Genomic DNA, 22,696 nt, shown 5'->3' on the forward strand with positions numbered 1-22,696 from the left:
TTTTGTACTTTCCTTTTGCATCCTCAATTACATGTCCCAAATTTGCAAAGAAAAAGCCTCCCTTCTTTCATAGAATCATGAATCAATGAATGACTTATGTTGGAAAGGACCTTAAAGATCATCTAGTTCCACTTCCTCTGCCATAAGCAGGTTCACCTTCCTCTAGATCAGGTTTCTCAGAGCCCTATTCCAACCTGGCCTTAAACACTTCCAGGGATGGGGTACCTACAAATTCTCTGGACAACCTGTTCCAGTGTCTCTTCATCCTCACTATGAAGATTTTTTTTCCTTATATCTGGTCTAAACCTATCCCTTTTTCAGTTTAAAGCCATTCCCACTTGTCCTATCACTACATGTCCTTGTCAAAAGTCTCCAGCTTTCTTGTAGGCTCCCTCAGGTACTGGAAAGCTACAATTAGGTCACCTCCAAGCTTTGTCTTCTCCACGCTGAACAATCCCAGTTTTCCTAGCCTTTCCTCATAGGACAGGTGCTCAAGGATCTTCATGACCTCCTCTGCACATGCTCCAACGGGTCACTGTCCTTCCTGTGTTGAGGATCCCACAACTGGATACAGTACTCTGCAGTGAAGGCCCAAGGGTAATCAATCATTCCAGAGGCCATCCCCCTTTCATGTCTTCCACTTGAAACCTTTCTTGACTGTCTGTATGTTATTTTTCTTTTTCAGTATTTGTTTTCCAATTTCGATTGTTTATAAAAAGGAAAGCAGCTTTTACTGCCAGGTCAAGTGTCGTGTGATTCTGCCTTTGTATGGATGTATCTGCTTTTCTGAAAGTGTAGATTTTTAGATAACATAAAAGGTCTTAGGTTGTTGTTTGCAATACTGTACAAATCTACCACCTTGCATCTGTGACCACCATAGTTGTTTGTAGAAAACTGTTGCTAGATCTTGCAACATACTGGGACTGGATCTTCATCACTTAATAGAGATGAAAGGGTCATGACTCATCCTATAATCTCCCATCATTCTCAACCTTAGAAGAGAGATGTCTCTGAAACTCAGAGACTGTAATTTTGAGTGGCCTTTGCAAAAGCAAGTGAAAAGTCAGTGGAATATAAGAGCTCACAATATGTGTTGGAACCAGTTGTATCCAAAGTTATAGCATGAATTACTTCATATAGCAGCTCATGGCTACAAACAATGGACTTAACAAAATGTATTGGGGTTTTAGTGATAGTTACTGCTTTTTTCTGCCTTTTTTTTCTCCACAGGTTTGTGTTTTTTTTTTTTTACTTGTATACTTCTGTTCTGTTTAGGTTTAGACCGTTAAGGAGCTCCTGAACCATATTGATTTATGAAATCAATAAATGTTTAGGTATGGCCTATGCATTTAAACACCACATCCTTGCTTTTTGGTCCACTGTAGGTCATTCAAATAACCAGTGACACTAATGTTTGCAGATGCAAAATGCAATATTACCAACGATCACATTATTATTGCATTTCACTCTGTACAGAAACTAAATATATGTGGCAACGTATCTGGTGGAGCTGTAAATATCATAGACCAAAATAATTTAAGTGAGTGGGTGTTAGTGAAAGGAAGAAAGAAGGGCATATATGAATGGTTTTTTTTCTGTGAATTTGTCCGCGTGGTTTTCCCTCCTGTAAATGCAACTTGACAAAATCAACTTAAGTTTGTGGATGTTTTCAGAATCAATGAAACAGTTTTTGGGCCAAGTTCGGTATTCACTAGAAATGTTTACTGGGTTCTATTTGGAAAAGACTCTTTTTTGTTTCATATATTCATATAGGAAGCAGGGAATGTGGCATATTAGGCACTAAATGAAAAAGTCCAACAAGTTTGTCGTGATGTAGGAACTCTAGAATATAACTCTGAAGAAGTTCTAAACTATCCCTGTTGTCTATTCTCTTGCCCTGGGGCAGATCAATTGCATTTGAACTGTTCCTGACACGTTTGTCTAGTCTGTTCTATAAAACCTCCCACAACAGAGAGTCAACAACTTCTTCAGGTAATTTATTTCCTCACTGATAGAAAGTCTTTCCTGATAAAAACCTGATTTCTCTAAGTGCAATTACAACCTGTTAGATTTTGTTCAATTAGTGGTAGACATGGAGGACGGTTTATTGAGTCCTGTTCCAAAAAGCACTTAAACATATCACAGAATCACACAGAATCATAGAATGGTTCAGGTTTGAAGGATGATCTTAAAGATCATCTAGTTCCAACCCCCCTGCCATGAGCAGGGGCACCTCCCACTAGACTAGGTTGCTCAAAGCCACCTCCAACCTGGCCTTGAACACTTCCAGGGATGAGGCATCCCCAACTTCTCTGGGCAACCTGTTCGAGTGTCTCACCATCCTCATCATAAGGAATATCTAATCTAAACCTGCCCTCTGTGAATTTAAAGCCATCATCCCTTGTCCTATCACTACATGACCTTGTAAATAGTCCCTGTCCAACTTTCTTGGAGCCCCCTTTAGGTACTGAATGAGGGCTCCCTGTTGCCATCTCTTTTCCAGGCTGAACAAGCCTGAGTCTCTCAACCTGCCTTCAACAGGAGTGGTGCACCAGCTCTCTGAACATCTTTGTGGCCTCCTTTGGACTTGCTCCAACAGATCCACATCCTTCTCATGTTGGGGACTCCAGAGCTCTTGTAACAAAAAATGCTGGGTTGTAATGAAAAATCTCATCTTTTGGGATAGAAAATATTTAGTTGTCTTAGACTCTTCTCAAAGGAGCTCTACTTAGAGGCGTGAAAGATTTCAGTTTCCAAAACAAAAATCCTTGAGGCACTGTGGAAGGCAATTAGTCTTGACAGCACAGTCACTATATGTCTATCTCTATGTCTCCAAGTATATAAAAAAAATTATGGAAACTGCTCTGGAAGATTTATTTATTAATGAAAATACTAACTCACGGTTTGGGAACTGCAGGTTTTAATTCTTTACTGTTCTGTGTACTTTTTGAAGGACTGTATGTGAGGTTTGAGAAGAGAACTTAAGAACTGAGTCACAAAAGGGAACTGGGAGTTACAGTGTCTGAGGTATCTCACCATGTGCAGATATCAGTTAAGGACCATATCTAGTGGTGCACTGCATGGGGAGAAACTGATGTTCAGAATTAAGATCCACAAAATGCAAAATACACCTATAAACTATCAAGTAATGAATTAAAAACATGGGACAAGATGCCATTTCCTTAAAATGTGCCTCATTAAGATGTTGATACCTTATCCTGATTAAGGTTCAGAATCATAATCTTGCAAACGATTCTGTAAATAAGACCATAGGTAGATATCTCTTGTAATGTGTGTAAAGGCGCTGCTGACACAAATTTCCTTATGAAGCTATTTGGTTAGGATGTTTTCTGAGGATGTGGTAATCCATGTTCAGCTCCCTTCTTGACCAGAGAAGATCTGCTTGTGCTTCTCTTCTTACCCATAAGAGTGCAAAATGAATTATGCTACAGGTATTATTTAGCTTTTTTTTTGTTTGGATGTTGTTCATTTATAGAGAATAATTAAATATTTATTGGGACAGAGTGCTGATGCATGACTCTATAACCTATTACTGCTCTTATGAGTATTAAAGTCTAGCATGTTTTGTCTTCTTCAGCATACCTAAGGGTTGAATCCTCCATCTCCAGGAAGCACCCAAACATCACACATGCAAAACCCTTCTCCCAGTTTTCTCTCCATTCTTCTGTACCTCCTCACTGTCACTATCACATATATTCAAATCTGGAAGGGGAAGATTAACAGAAAAGATTGGGAACTCAAGTTCAAATGCCCACTATGTAAGGCACTGTCACAGAATTCCTCTTAAACTGAATTTAGGGGATGTGGGACGCTGTGTTTGGTAGGAGGGTTGGTGACACATAGGAGGAAGTGAATCTGGAGATCACTTAACTGAACACATTGTGAAGGTATGCCAGGAGCATGTAGTTTGTGGATGCTGACAGTGCTTAGACATTGGGCTGATCAATATGGTCCAGACAAGCTCATTTTGGGAACAAATGCCAGATTTGAGAACATGACTGTACAGAGGTGACACTAAAAGATAACATACCTCCAGAGTTTCTGAGGATCTCAAAACTTTTAAGCTGAGTCACTTCAAATTGCAGTAGTAAAGCATGTGCATTGGCTTAAACCAAGCAACAGTTACCTTGTCCATGTAACCTGGTATCTGTCTTCCAATGGGGACCAGGATCAGATGCTCAGGGAAGAGTAAGAAGAGACCAAGCCTGTATAATGGGTGCTTTAGCTGTTTTGCAAGTCTAATCTTAGTTTGTTTGGACTACAAGCACAGAACGTGCTTAGTGCTGGGAAACTCAGCATTACCTTATTTTATAAACATTCAGCATGGTATTCACTGACTGGGGATGTGCCCAGTCAGCTGCTGGAAATCATGAAGACAGGGTTTGTTTGTAATTTGGCCTCTGCCAAAAAGCTTCATTGCTTCTTTGGACCAAGATTTATAAGACCAGCATTCACAACTTGAAAGCATTTTCTTGAAATTAGGGCTCTTAAATTGTCTCCGTTGGACAGAGAAAACTGATTTCTTTTCACCCCTAGAAAATGTTAGATTGGGATTGAGGTGAAAGTGGTTTAAATTCAGATCTACCACGGCTTTGAAAAGTGTTCTTCCCGTTCCCAGTTCCAAATAATTCTGGGAAAAGGTATTCTCCATCTCTACTCTCTGTGTGGCTGTTAGTGGGTTCCTGGAGGCTAAGAGTGGGTGGGTAGGTTTGAGCCTGGCTCCTCAGCTTAGCAAATGGCCACTAGCCTAGGAAAATTTTTTCTTCCCTCCCAGGACTCTCTGCATTGCATTAGTCACTAGACTAGCTAAAGGATGTTTCTTGCTCAACTGTTACATAGATAGATACAATTAAAACTGTGAGATATTCAGAAAATATATAATGGAGCACATAAAAGTACCTAGATGGGGTTATCCTTCTGGTAAACAAAAATTGAATTGCTCTTTAGCTATGATAGTAGTAATACTTCTTGAAGCCACAGGCTTGTGTTCAACTCCAGACACTCATTAAAAGACGTGAATCTACCCTTATTTTAACCTCTGTTTTCATTAATTTGGTCTTCAATGCTGCTTATTTCTGTTCAGCAGTTTTTTGACCTTTATCCTGGTGGAAAATTGAGGTGAAGGAAAAGAACACTCTGCTATTGCACTTACATATAAATCTGGTAACCAAAGGTCTACTTGTTCCTGTATCATAGCATGAAAAGACTATTTACTTATAGGGCATATGGTGCAGATACTTTTGGCATATTGAATGAAAATCATTTGCAATTACTGTGCAAGTTTGGTCATCACACCCCGATCTCACATGCACAATCTTCATTCCGCTCAGTGTGTGATCATTGCTTAGACATGGTCCCCAAAGACTCCAGTTATTCACTTAATTTCTGTTCCATGCATTTCTTATGCTTGGAGGCTTGTTTTGCAAATACAGTAAATTGCAACACACGAAATTAATCCTCCTATTTCTGTTTGCTTCAGGAATGCCTGCTATCCTTGTACTCAGCTATTATAAACATTGTAATTACTTCTCTGTCCTTTAAGTGCTGGCTTGTTAAAAGTTCCAGTAGTAGAACCCTTACTTAAAAATCTTCTGCCTAGAGCAAGTAGCAAACCATTAATCTGTTTCACACTAACAGTTTGCCAAAAAAAGTGTGGGCCTGCAAGACACTTCTATATGTGCCTATAAAAATTCGGTCTCTTCTCTGGAATTTTGTTTGTTTTCTTTGTTTGTAGCTGGGTACAGCTTAATTTGTATGGCTTCTTTTACAACCAGGAGCCAAATCTGATTTTGTTTAAGTGATTATACTTAATATGCAAGAATCATTAGGTATGATCAACTGTAATGTTTCATTAGAAGAGTTCAAAACATTGAGTTTTATGTGTCTGTTTCTTCACTAGATTTAGCTCCTTGAGTATGTATTTATCTGATCAAATGCAGTTTGTGTCTGTGGGTTGATTTTGTACCAGAGCCAATTCCCATGTAATTCTATTTGGCACTAAGTTCTCCTTCAAGACAGCAGCAATCTTTTTAAGGGGTACAGTATAAGGGACATCTTGGTTTGTGTTTTTCTAGATATGTTCCTTTGGCACCCAAGGATGTGTAAAAACTGTAACTCAATAATTGCTGAACAACAATGCTGAAGCTTGACTCCATTTTTTTTTTGGTGTTTATTTTTAATATACACTAGCTTTCAATTTTGTATTTTTTTGCATTAATAAGGTTTTCTTTACTTGCAGATATTATTTTATACACTTGCCTTTTCAGCTGAGTTGACTAATGTTTAGATATGGGTAACTTCAAAGTCACTGTGTTATTAAAACCCTTATTTATGACTAGCTGCAGCTAAGTGACTTTTCCATACTGGGTATCCATGCTGGGTCTCTATTTATAAATTTGTTATTTGTTCTGTAGCTTGTCAATAACTTGAGTGCCAGTGCATCTGTTAAATGTCATTTTAGAGTTTCTGAATGTGTTTTAATGTGGTCAGACCAGTGTTTCCATTTTAGACCAAGTTGTATCTATGCAGAACAGTGTCGTCCTGGGGATAGAAATGCTCCAGAGTGCAGTATTCTGGCCTCCATATCCAAAATCCCTGTAGGAGAGTTTTCTGAGGAAGTCATGATGCTGAGAGGAGAGCAACATGCATGTCACCCTACTCTCTAAACAGACAATTTCTGTCCCCCTGGACAAGTCTTGGAACTAGACATCATTCTACTTGTGCCATCATCTTGTGTTTGCATAGAGTTAGACATGCTCACATAAAAAGCCTTTTCCTTTGTTTCCTCTCACTTTTCCACAGTGCTGAGGAAAGGGACCTTGGAGTCCTGGTCGATGGCAGGTAGAATTTGAGTCAGCAGTGCCCTGGCAGCCAGGAGGGCCAACTGTGTCCTGGTGGCATCAGGCAAAGCATCACCAGCCAGTCAAGGGAGGGGATTGTCCCCTCTGTTCTGCACTGGGGCGGCCTCACCTTGAATATTGTGTGCAGTTTTGGGCGCCACAGTATAGGAAAGATATTAAGCTATTAGAGAGTGTCCAAAGATGGGCGATGAAGATGGTGAAGGGCCTTAAGGGGAAACCGTGTGAGGAGCAGCTGAGGTCACTTGGTCTGTTCATCCTGGAGAAGAGGAGACTGAGGGGAGAGCTCGTTGCAGTCTACAACTTCCTCGTGAGGGAAGAGGAGGGGCAGGCATTGATCTCTTCTCTGTGGTGACCAGTGACAGGACCTGAGGGAATGGCCCAAATTTGTGTCAGGGAAGGCTGAGGATGGATTTTAGGAAAAGGCTCTTCACCCAGAGGGTGATTAGGTACTGGAACAGACTTCTCAGGGAAGTGGTCACAGCACCAACTCTGTCAGAGTTTAAGAAGTGTTTGGACAATACTGTCAGGCACATGGTGTGACTCTTGGAGCTGTTCTGTGCAGGTCTAGGAGTTGGACTTTGATGATCCTTGTGGGTCCTTTCCAACTCAGGATAGTCTATGATTCTATGATTTTAACATCATCATCATATTGGTTTGCCTTGCATGAGAGTTTAGAGGACTCACTGATTTGATATGTCCTTTCTAACAGGGAGATTTGATTTAGTTTAACAATAGTTTATTTAATTTAATATTTGATTTCTCCTGACGTTGGTGGGATGGATCTGGGATGTTGGTATTAAACAAACTATACCTGATCGGAAATGATGAAGGAGTCATATCCTCCACAACAGGTTTATTTGCTTTTATTTTTTTTCACATTTATATAATATACCTATCAATCAACCTCTAGGTACTTTTCTAATCTGTGATTTGTTATTTCATCTGCAAAGGATTGGGAGCAGGTCAGAACAGCTGTTAGGGACCAGAAACAATAATTTTCCCCAATGAAAATGTACCTGAGTATTAACCAGCATACAGAATTAGCCAAACTTTTAATTAAGCAGTGAGCGTCTATTATGATAAGCATTGAGGTCAGACTATTGTGTAAATTCTACTTGTATGTATCAAGGTGAAAAATTATAGATCTAGTTTGAAAATATCACTTGACAAAAAGCTCTTGCAATTTTAACTTATTTTTTCTAAAATAATTTTCCTAAACCATGATATGTTCTAACAAGGGAACACCAAGTAATCTGAAAAAGTTGCTAATAAATAAAAATATCAGAATGTCCCAACAGGTTTCTTCCACAAGCTATCAGTTCCTTTAAAGAGTATGTGATATAATTCATTGTTTCTAATAAGATTCTGAGAAGTTCTATTTTAATCACCTGCAAAAACAAATACATCAACTCTTAAAAATATACTTCTTTGCCTTATAAAGCTGTAAGGGTTCTGTAAAATTGATATTCAGGGACAAATGTACTCTAGTTAAGATTCACTCTAAAAATATTTCAGAGCAATTTGTCTCACACGTTTATTAACTCTGATTCTTCACCAATCTGAGCAACTGAGCAAGAGAATTCACTGCTATCCATGTGCAAAGAACACGGGTCTCCATAGAGAGGTTTAATAGTCCATTATATATTTTTGCACTCTAGCAATACTTCTTTATTAAAATGCTTCCTAACTAGTTCCCAAGAGTAAAGAAAGATATCACCCCAAGACTTCTGGATCATATAAAGGTCACCCTGGGACTGATTTTCTGGATAGATGCATGTATCTTTGCTCAGTAAGATAAATATACATGAAAGAGAAAATATCCATCCTCTTTAGTTTTTTATAAACCAGAACAGATACTTGCAGGTTTTAGCAAATAGTAAAATACAGTTCCAAAAGTAACAACCTGGGAAACTAAAAGGAAGCTGTCAGCTTGAAAATATAATTTCTCTCCACATTTTTTTATGTATAATACTGTTACAAATAACAATACTAGAAACACAGGACCTTATGCATTTTCAGCTTGTACATTTTACATTTTTGACTGTACTTGATTCTCACTTGTACCACTTTAATCTGAACAAGTTATACTGAAAGCTGCCTCTGGTTTAGAGATGAGAGAATTTGCTGCTTATTTGCCGTTATAATATTTGGCTGGATCGTGAATTAAGCATTCATCTAGACCTTTGCGCACTGTGAAGGAGTTAATTTCATCCTTTGCCATTCTTCTTTTCAAGTCTTTAGGAACATATTTCTTTTTCCTCTGTAATCTTGATCCATTTACTCATCCAAATGGCTTTTTATAGAGGTCACTTTCTACACTTATTTCTCTGTTTTCCTTGCTGGTGGAAGCCTCTGTTGACTTCCACCTTTCCACCATCTTGACACCACTGTTTGTCTTACTCTTAAGGTCTGTTTCCTCTCTGCATGTCTACTCCTGTACCTCACTAGCTCTTGACCTCCCCATCTGCTTCCTCAGTTCTTCAGCACATATTCAGTGAGGAACTTTCTTGATATTGCCACTTTCAGTGCTCAGAAGCTCTTCAGAGAGAGCTAGTGCACTAGCTCTCTGTTTCATCTTTAAAACTGTGTTTTGTCTGAAAAGATAGGTGGTTGCAGCTGTAACAAGCATTCCTAGTATGACATTCTCCTCCTGTTGATCAATACTCCAGTTCTTTCCAGAAGTGTAGGGGAGCCTACCTGGTTTTCTGAAATGCTGTATATATATATTTTAGCTCAGCACTTTCAAGTAGTCATGGTGTTGCTTTCTGAGAAGAGACAAGAAAAACAGCTGCTGTACAGGTTGGAAAAAAAAATTGAATTAGCAGTAGCAGACATAGTGGATCTGAAGATCTGCTGAGAGATTTCAGTTCAGTCATTACGCCAGACTTGTGTCTTTTCTCAGACATTTTTTGGTGTTGCGGTGAGTTTGTAGAAAACCAGAGGTAACAAAATGGACAACTTTGTGTCTTCCTGAAGAGTAGGAAGATTCATGGCGGACATATGTCTTCACTTATGTAACCAGTCTTCTTTTTTTTTTTGAGATATCTTGTACTTTTTTTTAACTGTAAATGCCCATAGCACACCCAATGGTATCTCTGCTAGGTCAACAGCAAGCCTGTAACTACAGCTTTCAGTATTCAGGTTGCTGAATAAATTGTTACCTGAAACAGTCCATCTTCTGCTGTTAGAGGTGTATTTCTTAATGCTGCTTCTTAATTCGGTATCACTTTATGTCTTGGCTTCCTTGCTTTTTTTACCATCTAGGGAATGTGCCTGATATAAACAGATATCTTTGCACTCAAAGTGGACACTTCTGTTACTTTTGAGGTTTAGAATCATCATATATTACTCTTCACTTGCAATTTGTGATGATCATTTTACTCTTGGACAAGGACTAAAAACCTCTTTATACTGGTGTTCTGTTCTACAGAGTCATCACAGAGAGGGGAGGACTGATCTGACATTCTTGCTCAGTGCTGAATAGAGAGGAGTGCTCAAGTTGTAGTGAATTTGGAAAACCAGTCTTTGTGCCCAGCTTCACAGTGTTTTGTTGCAGCCCAGCCAAAAGACAAAGAAGGCTTGGATTGTCTTTGTGAAGGGTGATCAGGACGTTGGTCACAGATATTCAAAAGAAGATTCCTTGTTAACTGTAGCTAAGAAAATAGACATTGTGATGTTTCCAAACTGTGAAATTACATCACTGATTACAGGTATTTGTCTTAATAGTAAAACTGCATTTTTGCTAGTAGCCTTTAAAAGTGCAATATTATAATGTACCATCTCTTTTAGGGGCATCTCTTGTGAGCCCTGTTTTACTATGTACTGCACAAAAATGTGTCAAGAGGATGATCTTGCCTAGCTTCATCTTTGTTTATAAGCTAGTGAAATGTGAACTTGACCTTGTGGTAGCAATAATGCAATAGGTTGTCAAGAATGGGGCTGCTGTTGTGGTTTAACCTGTCAGGTAGCTAAACACCACACAGCCACTTGCTCACTCCCCTGCTTCCCCATGGGATGGAGGAAAGAACTGAGAAAAAAAAAAGTAAAATTTTTAGGTTGAGATAAGGCTGTTTGACAGAACAGAAATGGGAAGGAAAATAATAGTAAAAAAGAATTTGGATATACAAAGCAAACTATGCCTACCAGCCACTGACCAATGCCCAGCCTGTTCCTGAGCAGCAATCCCTGACCAGCTTTCCTCCCATTTCACATACTGAGCATGACACCACATGGTATGGAATATCCTTTGGATCATTTGACCTCAGCTGTCCCAGCTGTGTCTCCTCCTAGGTTCTTGCACCGCTCCAGCCTTCTCCCTGGTGGGCTGGTGTGAGAAATAGAAAAGTCCTTGGCTTAGTGTAAACACCGCTTAGCAACAACTAAAACATCAGTGTCTTATCAACATTATTCTCATCCTAAATCCAAAACACAGCACTGTACCAGGTACTAGGAAGAAAATGAACTCTATCCCAGCTGCAACCAGGACAGCTACATATACAGAATAGCACACAGAGCTGTGTTCTGTTGGCATTAACAAACATCAATGTTTTTCTGAGGCTTCTGAATACAACCAGAATTGGAATTTGAGCCCCTGCTAATGAGAGGTGAGTAGAGTAGAGTAGGACATACAGTAGACTAGAGTAACTAGGGCATAAAGGTGATTTGGGATGTTTCCAGCAAATATTTTCCAATGGTTTCAAGTTTTTCATTTGACATTCTCCCTAGCCTATACATACATTGATACTCAAACTAGCCTCTTTGATGAGAGATACATTCCAACAAAGGGAGAAAGACTTACCTAAGCTGTGTAGACACATGCAAATGCATAAAGTTGCAGACAGCTTTAGCGTGAGGTGTTGCAGAGTTGACAGTTTTTATAAGACCAGATTTATTGCCTCATCCAGGCTCCCCTTGATGTCAGTGAGCTGTGACAAGGGCTCTGTTTCTCAAGTAAAGAACCATCAGCTTCAGCTGGTACCTGTGAAGAATTCCTGGTCCATGTAGGAACCATATGGCCTGCATAAGGTAGTATGCATGGAAGAGGCATTATATAGACTGGGAGACTTCCTCCCTACCACCCTTGGCACTGCCTGGTACATGAAACATTTTCTCCTTCTCTCAGTGTCAACTACAGTTGACAGTGATATTTATTTAATGGGCTTACAGCAACCCTTACACTTCTGTGCTTCTACAACCACAAGCTCACAGAAGCTGAAATCCCTGCATGGTCCATAATTTTTTAATAACCTTTGTCAGTGGCTAGTGCTAATAGTTCTTGGAGTCCTCATACAAACCCACATATTTCTGCTATCTCTCCATTAGGCAGTGGCAGATTCTTATCCAGCATGGAGCTCAGGACGATTGACACAAAGGAAATTGTCGAGCATTGGCAGATCCACGGAGCCCTAACTTTCTGCAAAGTATTTAGTGAAGTATTTGTTTTCCCTTTCACTAAATACTTTGTTGTCTGTTTATCAACATTTAGGGAGCGTGATGATGTATTCTGCAGTTTAATGACCTGATTCATTCTACTTAACTTACCTTTTAAGTCCTCTTCCTTTGATATTTTGTAATGCTTTGTAGGAGTGAAGCTGGATTAAGAGATATGGCACTATGTTTTGCCAAAGGTTTTGTTTAGTTGCAGTCCTTTTTGCATGTCAGCATGAGTATATCCAATTGTCTAGCTCAGCAGCCATGACTTAGCAAGGCATCTTGCCACTGTAATGACAACCACTGCTTACTGCTCCTCCTTATGGCTCTGGCTGAAACAAATATTCTTCTATACTAAGGTTTAGGATGCTTCAAGTAAAACCATCTTGAGAAGTGAAAATCATTACAATATCCTTCAAGGCTTTGATTTTATGGTTTTGTTGGTGTTTTGTGTTTTGTTTTGTTTTGTTTTTTTCTTCTTTTCTTGTCTTTAATACAGGCTTTATGTTCTTGTTTTGGTATAAAACACCTTTGGTCTTTGTGAGTGTCACTTTATGATATATCAGTTCTCAAAATAGGACTAGTTTTATTACTGCTATGGAGTAGACTGACTTAATTGCACCATTTCTGGCAAGAACATGCACAACATTTAATCTCAAGTGAAACATACATAGTTTCCTCTTCTGTATTTCTCTGGAGGTGTGTATAAATAGGAAGAGACTGTGTGGGCCAGTAGTGGAGACAGGAGAGTGTTTCTGTTCTTGGATTTGCTATGGACCTGCAGCACATCATGAGATAAATCAGAATCCAATCACATTATCTGAGTGACTTCTTATTAAAATATATTTTATACAAGGTTATCATGCAGTATATAGCACTCTTGGATGTTACTCCTATTTCGAGTTGTTAGAATCATGAAATGGTTTGGGTTGAATGGGACCTTAATGATCATCTAGTTCTAATTTTCCTGACATGGGCAGGGACATCTTCCACTAGACCAGGGTGCCTGAACTCTCATCCAACCTGGCCTTGAATGCTTACAGGTATGAGGCATCTGCAACTTCTCTGGGCAACCTGTTCCATTGCCTCACCACTCTGACAGTAAAGAATTTTTTCCTGATAACCAATCTGAACCTGTCCTCTTTAAAGACATTTCCCCTTGTCCTGTCACTACATGCCTGTGTCAAAAGTCCTTCTCCAGCTCTCTTGTAGCCTTTTTAGGTAGTGAAAGATGCTATGAGGGGTAGATCCTGTCATAAACTGTGTGTGGTAACACACATACAGTCTTTTTCTCCTGGTAACTAAGAGGAATACAGTCCTTTGAAAGCAACGATCATAGTTGTCCTGACTGAAATAGATACTATTATACTTAGCAGTATATGAAGAACTGCCTCCAGAAGCCAAGGCAGCCCATAGCAGCCATTGTACTAGTCCTTTTCTATCAAAAACTCTAACCTTACATTCAGAAATGCCCTATTGTCTCTAATCTGAGGTCACTCCATGACAGCTGTATGGAACAATGGTTACCAAGCAGTTCCTCATCTTGCACCTTACTATAATTGTTATTAATTATACAGTCTCTCTCATTATGGTTGTTACAGGGGACCAGATAAAAACACAACATCAGCAGTTAAGTAATTACAATTTAATGGGCCCTTTTGAAGGGGTGCAGAGCTGGGAAAGGTCAATAACCAACAGCAGCCTGTGGTCTGCTGGAAAGAGGGAAGGGCAAAGGCTATCTTCCTCCTCCCTCTTCCCTCCATCATGGTACCATTTGATTGTATCTGTAAAAAATGGAGGCCCCAAGAGTTTAGGAATCAGTTCTCTTCCTGGATAAAAGTGAAGTTGAGCTCATCATGTGCTGCACCATTGTGTATGGAAAGTGGAAACCACTCTGTAAGATCCTCCTGACTTGAGAGCCCTGCAGTGATTTACTTAACTGTTTTACATCTCTGCAGCTATGTTTGCTGCCTCAAATCTATTACAGCTATGCACCTTTCTGAAAAGTCTAGTGCTCATTTAATTTATTTCTGGTTTTCAGGGGAAAATGCACCAAGTAGGGGCTGTTACTGTGTGGGCCTTCTGTTATGATCTTGACCTCAAACTGTATATCCTAAAGAGGACTACTGGAGTAGCAGTTTGAGGTAAAGGGCTGTATGTATCCTTGGGATTTCTGGCAAACCCAGCACTGAGCCCTGAAATTGGTAGTAAAATTCCCACACTGTGCTAGGAACATCTTTGGAGGAAAATTATATTGGTTTTAAGAAAACATAAATGTGAAAAGAACAATTAAAAAATACTGTGTTATTGTAGCAACCAAAGCAGTTGGAGTTTTTTTTAGTTGTTAAAAAAATAAATCCACACTGATGCAATAAAAAATGACACAAGAGAATAAATGTATTGAGTTGTTATGGCAACTAAAATATGTAGGTTGGAATTTATGTATCCAGAACTTCTGTGTAAGTAAAATAAACATTATCCTTGCTAATTAACATAGCATGCAAATATTATTTAATTTAAAATCATTAGTCATATTTTCCTTTACAATTAATGACTTACTTTCTGTTTTCTGTTTCCAAGCATTTGCATTTGCTTCCAGCTGTGGTCTGCTTGTATTTTCAGGGCAAGAATGTGATTTCACTAATGTGGGCTTAAATGTGGAGGGACTCCACTGAAGCTAATAAATAATATATGTGCAGGTGGGCACAACTGGAATCAAACCATGTGCTTTAACATGTTATTCTTACTGCAACTGACCTTCCTGCTTGCAGGGCTTTTGGCAGGTGTCATTACTCCATGCTTGAAGGGACCTCCCTGTGCAACCACGTCTCCCTATGTTTCCCCCCAGCTTGATACAGTGCATATGGAGCTCCTTTCAGAGTCTGTTTCTGCATACAGCCTACTCTCTTCAGCTCTAGATTTAGCCTCCAAGGTGTTTTATAATAGCCAATTCTAAATGGGCATTCGTTAATTATGTTCAGCCTTTTAATTTTTCTAGTCCTTTTCCTCCAGCCTTCAGAAGAATTTGGTGATAGCTTCTGCTTTATTTGAAAGAAATAGAACTTTAATATCCCCAATTACTCTTTATGTTTCATCTTCTTTATGCTCAGCAAAGTGCAGGCTGGTGTCTGAAAGCTAAAGGAATGGGGAGAATGATCTGACTCTGATCCCAGTGAGCTGTGAGAAATGCATTTATTTGTTTAACATTTTAATCTTATTAATTCTTGTGTTTAAAGGCATCTAAATTTGCCTTATGGAGTTTAAAAACATTGCTACCAAGAAGGTTTTGGAAAATACTCTATCAGAGTAAGAACTCAGCCATACATAAGTTAGTTGTCTCCATTTCTTGTGTGGGTAGTTGCCTGGTATGCAGCTACAGCTGGGGTGCATCTTTGCCTGAAAACTGCAACCAGTCTGTCCAGTCTCATGCTTTGAGTGTCATTCTCATGCCTCTGAACAGTGAATTATTTACCTCTTCATCCTTGCAGCACAGTTCATCTTTGCAGTGGTTTTTTTGCTCATTTTTCCTCTTTGCCATGGCAGGTCGGGCCGCCCACCAGTATTTGGTGCGCTAGGTCTCAGCAGGGGAGACTGTACCCAAGCAACAGCCCTTTCAAGGCTTGTGTTTGCAAGGACTCTGGTAGCTGCACACTACCCTGGTGCCTCTCTGCTGCATGAACCATTACACGTGGCACAGTCCAGCACTGCATGACCTTAGTGACTCTCTGCTGCCTGGGAAAGGAGACACACCAGTGCCTTGGTTTGTACCCCAGCTCGAAAATAAAGCTCTACATGAGCTGTCCTCTTTTCTGCCCCTTTAATCCCCTCTCCAGAGATCCCACTTGGAGTACTTCAACCGTGTCCCAACACAGGAAGGATCTGGACCTACTGGAGTGAGTCCAGAGGAGGGACACAAAGATGATCAGAGCAGCATCTCTTTTATGAAGACAGGCTGAGAGAGCTGGGATTGTTCAGCCTGGAGAAGAGAAGGCTCCTGTGAGACCTTAGAGTACCTTCCGGTATCTAAAAGGAGCTTTTAAGAAAGATAGGCACAAACTGTTTAGCAGGGCCTATTGTGACAAGGCAAGGGATAATGGTTTTAAGCTAAAAGAAGGTAGAATTATATCTATATATAAAAAATATTTTTTTTTAATATGAGGGTGGTGAAATGCTGGAACAGGTTGCTCAGAGAGGTGGTGGATGCCCCATCCCTGGAAACATTCAAGATCGAGTTGAATGGGACTCTGAGCAACCTGATCTAGTGGAACATGTCTCTGCCCATGGCAGGGGCATTGAAACAGATGACTCTTAAAGGTCCCTTCCAACCCAAACCATTCTATGATTCTCTTTTTCAATGATGAGCGACACTGGAGATGGAGCCTGGACCACCAAGATGAATCCTGTGTGTGTCTTCAGGTCAGTCACAAGGCTTGAATTTGTGGAGCCTGCTGACTCCTGCCAGCTTCATCTGAACTTTCTATCTGGGAGGACAAAAGCTGAAGCACGAGCTAGTGTCTCCTCCCTGCCTGAATTTCCTGCCTGGAAACTGAGTCGTCTTGCCCCAGACCAGAGTCACAGTGCAACTGGACAATTGTGGGAAATGGATAGTCAGGGAGATGGGGTTTGAGTATAGGTTTTGTGTTCAGCCAAAGTGACTACTCAGTAAGTGATAGCCTGGATGACAGCTTTTAGTTGGATGGTCAAATCTGTATCAGGAATGAGCAAACGCAAAGTTCACTAGTGACATTCTGACATCCAGAAACATACTGAGAGCAAGACTTGCTCTCGGGAGGGGGGAGCAGCATTAAACCAGATCCTGACCTTTCCGAGACACAAGCCCACAGTCAGATAATTGTTCCTGAACTGTAACAGTTTTAAGTCTGTCATAAAATTTTCTGAGATGTTGAATCTATATTGGCTAAAGTGGAATCATAAAAATCCCAGGACAAAATAAATGTTATTGTGATATTTATGCTCACTTCCAAATACAATAACTTAAAAATTAAAACCTTGTGATGTGATTTATACAGTAGATTCCATGCCCAATTTTGTATTTTTGTTTTCTCTGTTCACATTTACTGGTCATATTGGGAAGACTGGTGCAGAAGAAAGTGTGATGACATTCTTACAGAGCTTAGTCATGAAGCCTCGTAGTGATCTGCAACATCACCCTGACTTAAGACAGCTGCAAAGTCTGAGCTAGTGCGATGTGATGTGGAGCAAACCTTGATGTCATCAATGAACCAGAAACCCAAATAAAATCCTTTCTGATGTCTAAGTCTTTTGGCCTGGAATCGTGCCTTTCTACAGGACTTTAGAAACACTGAATTAGGCATCTTCTTTTTTACAGGATTTTGTGGACAAAAAGAGAGCTCCATTATATTAATTCTGGACTGAAATTTAAGTCCAGCTGAGGCAAATTAAGCTGCCTGACTTCTGTGGGATTATATTTCTGATTTTAGTTTCTTGCATGGCCTGCTCTGGGATTGTCCAGGTTTTCAGTCATCTGTGATATCGATGAAACAGATACCCTGTCAAAAAATTTGCTGAATGACATTTCTTCCTGTGATAAGGACTATAAGAGGCATATAAATAGGACTAGCAGGGTACAGAAAGAGCAAAGCACATCTTAGAGTCTGTACATGGCATTGTGGGAAAAACTCTTCAAACCGTCAGTGATGCTTTGTCTCCCACAATCTGTCCAAGATGTACAACTTTTTGTTTTTGTGGTCCAGTGATGCTCACAGCACATTTAGGAGAACTGTCAGCTCTGTCTAGATATGGCAGAAAGGTGCAGGCCGTGGAGGACAGATCAGAGGCACAGAAGGCATTCTTGCTGTTGCTGGCATGTTGTAACAGATGAACTTGACTTGATTCCAGTTCTAGTTCACACACAACTTGAACAGAGTGTGAACAGGTTGGCTGTACCTGGCGTAGAGGTGTGCTCTGTCCTATGCTAGTAGCAGCATCCTGCTGAGCATCTCAGTTCAGCTCGGGTTGCTTCAAAGTCCAGCATAGCTGCGGAATGAATTAATTTACATCAGTGTCCTGTCAAATAGATAATTCCAGCATATATTATTTTGAAATGTAGCTTTTTAAATGTTCTAATGATTTTCAAATATGCTTACTCTAGAAAAAGTTAATTAAATAAAAGCAACATCTCTCAGCACTATATGTTCCTTGAAGCATTTGGTTACCGAGATGATAGATTTCTTGACAGATATTGGCATCCAAAAGTTAGCAGATCGCTGAGGTTTTTTTATACCTTTCCTCTCCTTATGTAAAGCACTTGGGGCAAGCAGGTATTTATTGACAGGCTCTCATGGGACAGGAGCAGAGCTACCGATTGGTGATACAAAATGGCAAAAGACTGATTATCTTGTGTTTTGAATTTCTCTTGCTAAAAGCATACAGGAGAGCGTTCCCTAAGCTGCAGAAGAAGGCACATTAGCTCTCTGAACCCTGAGGCAGTTGCACACTTATTTGGCTTCTGGACTGTAGCTCCTCACACTCCCACCCACCCTCCCAGTCCCTTTGTAAAGCTGATCAGCGTTTTCTGGCCACAAAGCAGTGCATGTTTCTAGAAAATATCCCATTCAAGTGTGTGTGTGTGTGTGTAAGTATATTCAAAGATCTGGAAGCAATATGCTAGAGAGTGGAAGAGCAGAATAATGTTTGCCTATATATTTCTTGGTGGTTTTTTTTTAATATTTTTTATATTCTCCATGTTAAGCCTCACCCCAGGAAGTAAACGTGATAACTATTGCAGATGGCTACAAGCACCTCCTATTGATGTATATATATATTTATATCTAAATCAGGTATTAAGTCTGCAGCCTTACAATAGACTGGAGAATTCATCTGCCATTCCTATAGCTCGGCTGCTATAGGAAGACGTTCCATAGAAACTCTTGGAAACCCCATACACCATAATTGCCTGTGAGGGCAGATGCTCCTTCTGTCTGGATGCTGGCTCAGGCATAAACTGGAACATGCTGCCTACTGAAAGTAGTATCAGTGACAAGTCTTTAATAACTCCGAGCGATGTACTTTGGCAAAAAATAATCAGCAAGAATTCTGTTGTTGGTTGATTGTGTCAATTGTACATGTCCTAATAAGCTATCGGAAAGATGTGTTATATGCACAGAAAAACTTTGCTGAGCACTGTTAAAATTAGATAAAATTATCAAGGTAGATAATGTGCTTACTAGTTTATTAATAAACATTTAAATAATACTGTAAGTTTGCACAATAAAAGAGACATTGCCCTGAAGAGATTACAGTCTAAATAGTACCTGTTAATTATAAACTACATAGATTAGTGTTGATTATACACAGAATTACAAGGTTGCTTTTAGGGTGATCTACAATACTCATGGTTACTGCCCATGTGAGCAAAGTTACCAAATGAAGTTTTAATCTGCTTATGCAACATTTGCTTGTAAAATCTCTTCTGTTTCTCTGACCAACTTGAAGAGAATAAGACCATGTTTTCTTCTGTGAAGAGGAAGATAGAGTTGTTCTAACTCCCAGCCCTCTAGATACAGGGGTCTGATAAAAAGTCTTTGGCAGCAGTTTTACTTCAAGCTTGAAGTCATTACTTCCAGAACCTCCTACAAGGATGTACAAGCGTGGTGCATGTTGTCCACTGCATTTGTACTGTGTCATGCTGGGGCTGCCCATTCTACATCTCAGGTCATGGTTCAGGAATAATGAGGTGTTTTTGAACACTTCCTTTGTATGAGAAGGAAGCTTTTGGCTATAAAGTGTACAGATAATTTTAGACAGTGTAGGCTTTTGCTTGGCCTCTAAAGGGAGGATTGTATGTAATCAAGAATAAGAAATGACTCAGATCAAAGATTGTTAGTTTTTAATAAATCTATCACAACACACAGCAAGTATCCTTTTTATCTCTTCGATTAAACAGTCCCATTTATTTCATAACACAAAATTAAATATCTCTTCACATTCAGAGGGATTGTTAACATATACTTTGTTTCAGTTTGGAAACCATATATTGTTTTGCTAAGGCTTATTGAACCTTAATACACTGGAATAGAGAGATGTTCCTGAGTTATTACAATTACTCTTACTTGAGCTGTTTGAACCTGCCTAATGTCCTTGTTTTGCTGCTCTTTACAATGAATCTGTGACCCATTTCCCTAAGGAAAACAATGGAAACATTTCATAGCATCTTATGACATTGTTTTATGTTCTTTCCAAATATTAGAGTCAGCTAATAGTGAAAAAATTGAGGAAAAATATGTAAAATGTAAACAAAGTAAGTTCCTTATCCAATTTTGCAGCTGCGCTCATTTGATAAATGCTCCCATAGAGTATGTAGTTTTTGCTGAAACTTGTCAGACCCCTTTTGAGAAGTTGCAGAAGCTGAGCTCCTTTAGGATCAGGATCCTTTAGGTCTTGATGATTAGACCAAATAATAAAGTATTGATTTCCAGAATTTATATTGTTGCATGTAAATAATAACAATGGAAACCACTTATGTCAGGTATTCAAGGAAAGAAAAGATGAAATGAAATTTTTTATGCATACTTTTTAGCTCCTTGCAAACCCAATTTTCCGTTCCTGAAAGAAATACTTAGGGAGTTGCTTGGATTTTCTGTAGGCTCAGAGGCAAAACCTGGGGTCAGTTCCCTTCTGTCCTGCAAAATTTTGGCCTGGTTTCCTTGCTATCCCTTCCTCCCTTCCAGATTACAAATGGGAAATAATTCAACACCTTTAGGTGACTAGAAACCAGACAAAGGAATGCATGGTTCTCCATGTGAAAGAAGCTGTAACCTTAGAGAGGACGTGCATGGAGTCCTGTGTACTCAGCCTCATGTAATGCTGAGCTGCTGGGCCTGATCCAACCTTTAAGCACAGTCTTTACTGGAGCACAAGGCTCGTGCCATTGGTTCCAGTGAAGCTAAAAGCACGTGTCTAAGTAGTTGCCTGGATTAGGGCCAGCATTCAGTCTTTGCTGGACAGAACCCTAAATAAACAATCTAGGATCAGAGGAGAAAACATTCGCACATGTGGATGTGATTTGGCTGTTTCTGTGGCAGAGGCTTGTTATTTTCTAAGTTGTACTGGCAATGGTTGGTCTACTTAAAATGCTAACAATTTCTTGCCTGTTGTGTTAAAATTGACTGCACTCCTGTTACACAGGCTAAAACAGGATGGGTCTAAATCACTCTGACTGCGTGTGATGCTCAGCACTGACAGATACAAGACACTCTACTCTATTTGAATCTGCCCCAATTTCCTGTTCGTGCTATTGCAGTGCCCAGAAATATTCTGAGATCCAAGTGAGAGGCAATCATCATGTTTCATTCAAAAGCTAACTCTTCAAGCACGTTTTTACGGGGCAGAGCATTGTAAACAGAGATGTAATTTGTAATATTTACTGTCTTAATGTAAAATCTACAGTAATGTATTAGATTTCCAGCAGGAAAATTGAAAAAACAAATACAACCTTTTACTATATCTTCTACCAAAGATGTTATTTGAAGAAATACTATGTGTTTTATGAGGGCATTGTGTAAGCAATGTATCATCTGTATAAATGAAGGAAAAATAACAAAAAAAAGCATTTGAATTTAAGAGATTTACAAATATGGCTTCTAGACAAGCATGAAACTCTTTTAAAAAAGTGTCACCTACGAGAATGTAATGAATTAGAAATAAAAAACCAAATCAGATAATTGAATTGTCTTGAGGAGATCTATTATTTGTTCCTGCAGCTACTCCAGATGAGAACCCCATCACGGTCAGTGGGTCTTTTGGTCAAGGCACTGATTTCCTTCCTTATCTTTACATTCTGATGCTGAGAGTTGCAGAGCACCTTGAACGCCTTCTGAAGTCACCCAAAGATTACGATAAGCATCGTCTTGCAGATTTAGCCTATTAAGACTTTCACAGACTTCCGTGAGAGTGCCTGTAGGATTAAACCCAGAAAGTTTTGCATGACAAAACACTGAAGTGAAAATCTTATGTATAAGCCACCTGATATTTATCTGAATTCAGGCTTTTGTATGTACATGCTAATCTTTATATTTAAATGTAATAGAATTATAGTGCACATCTCTACTCCTTTATTTGATTTTTCTTCCCCCCTTCTCTCTAGCCTGCAGCTTCCAATGGATCAGAAGGATCTGGACAATGTGGTGAACACAACAAGGAGAACCCAACTTTTGAAAATTATGTGATAGACATAAAGACAAAGGTATTGTCCACTCTTTTTTGTGATGGAGAATGAAATCCTTATTTAGTGAAGTTTTGCTGGAGGTGAAGTGTGTAGAACATACTGAATTTGAGCTCCTGGATTTATTTTTTGCTGCTTATTGGCTGCATGTGCATTACTACATCCTAATGAGGCTTATAGC

General features: G+C 39.5%; 1 protein-coding gene across 1 annotated transcript in view; it reads left to right on the plus strand.

Moving 5' to 3' along the window:
• Positions 1 to 22,696, plus strand: part of DLG2 (discs large MAGUK scaffold protein 2) — a 999,038-nt gene that overhangs the window by 123,954 nt on the left and 852,388 nt on the right. Inside the window, exon 5 of the mRNA XM_018071067.2 lies at positions 22,438 to 22,536. Coding sequence (XP_017926556.1) covers positions 22,438 to 22,536 — 99 coding nt within the window. The remainder of the gene's footprint in view (positions 1 to 22,437; positions 22,537 to 22,696) is intronic.

This window comes from Manacus vitellinus, unplaced genomic scaffold (genome assembly GCF_001715985.3).
Source record: "Manacus vitellinus isolate BGI_N305 unplaced genomic scaffold, ASM171598v3 scaffold_2_pilon, whole genome shotgun sequence".
NCBI lineage: Eukaryota > Metazoa > Chordata > Aves > Passeriformes > Pipridae > Manacus > Manacus vitellinus.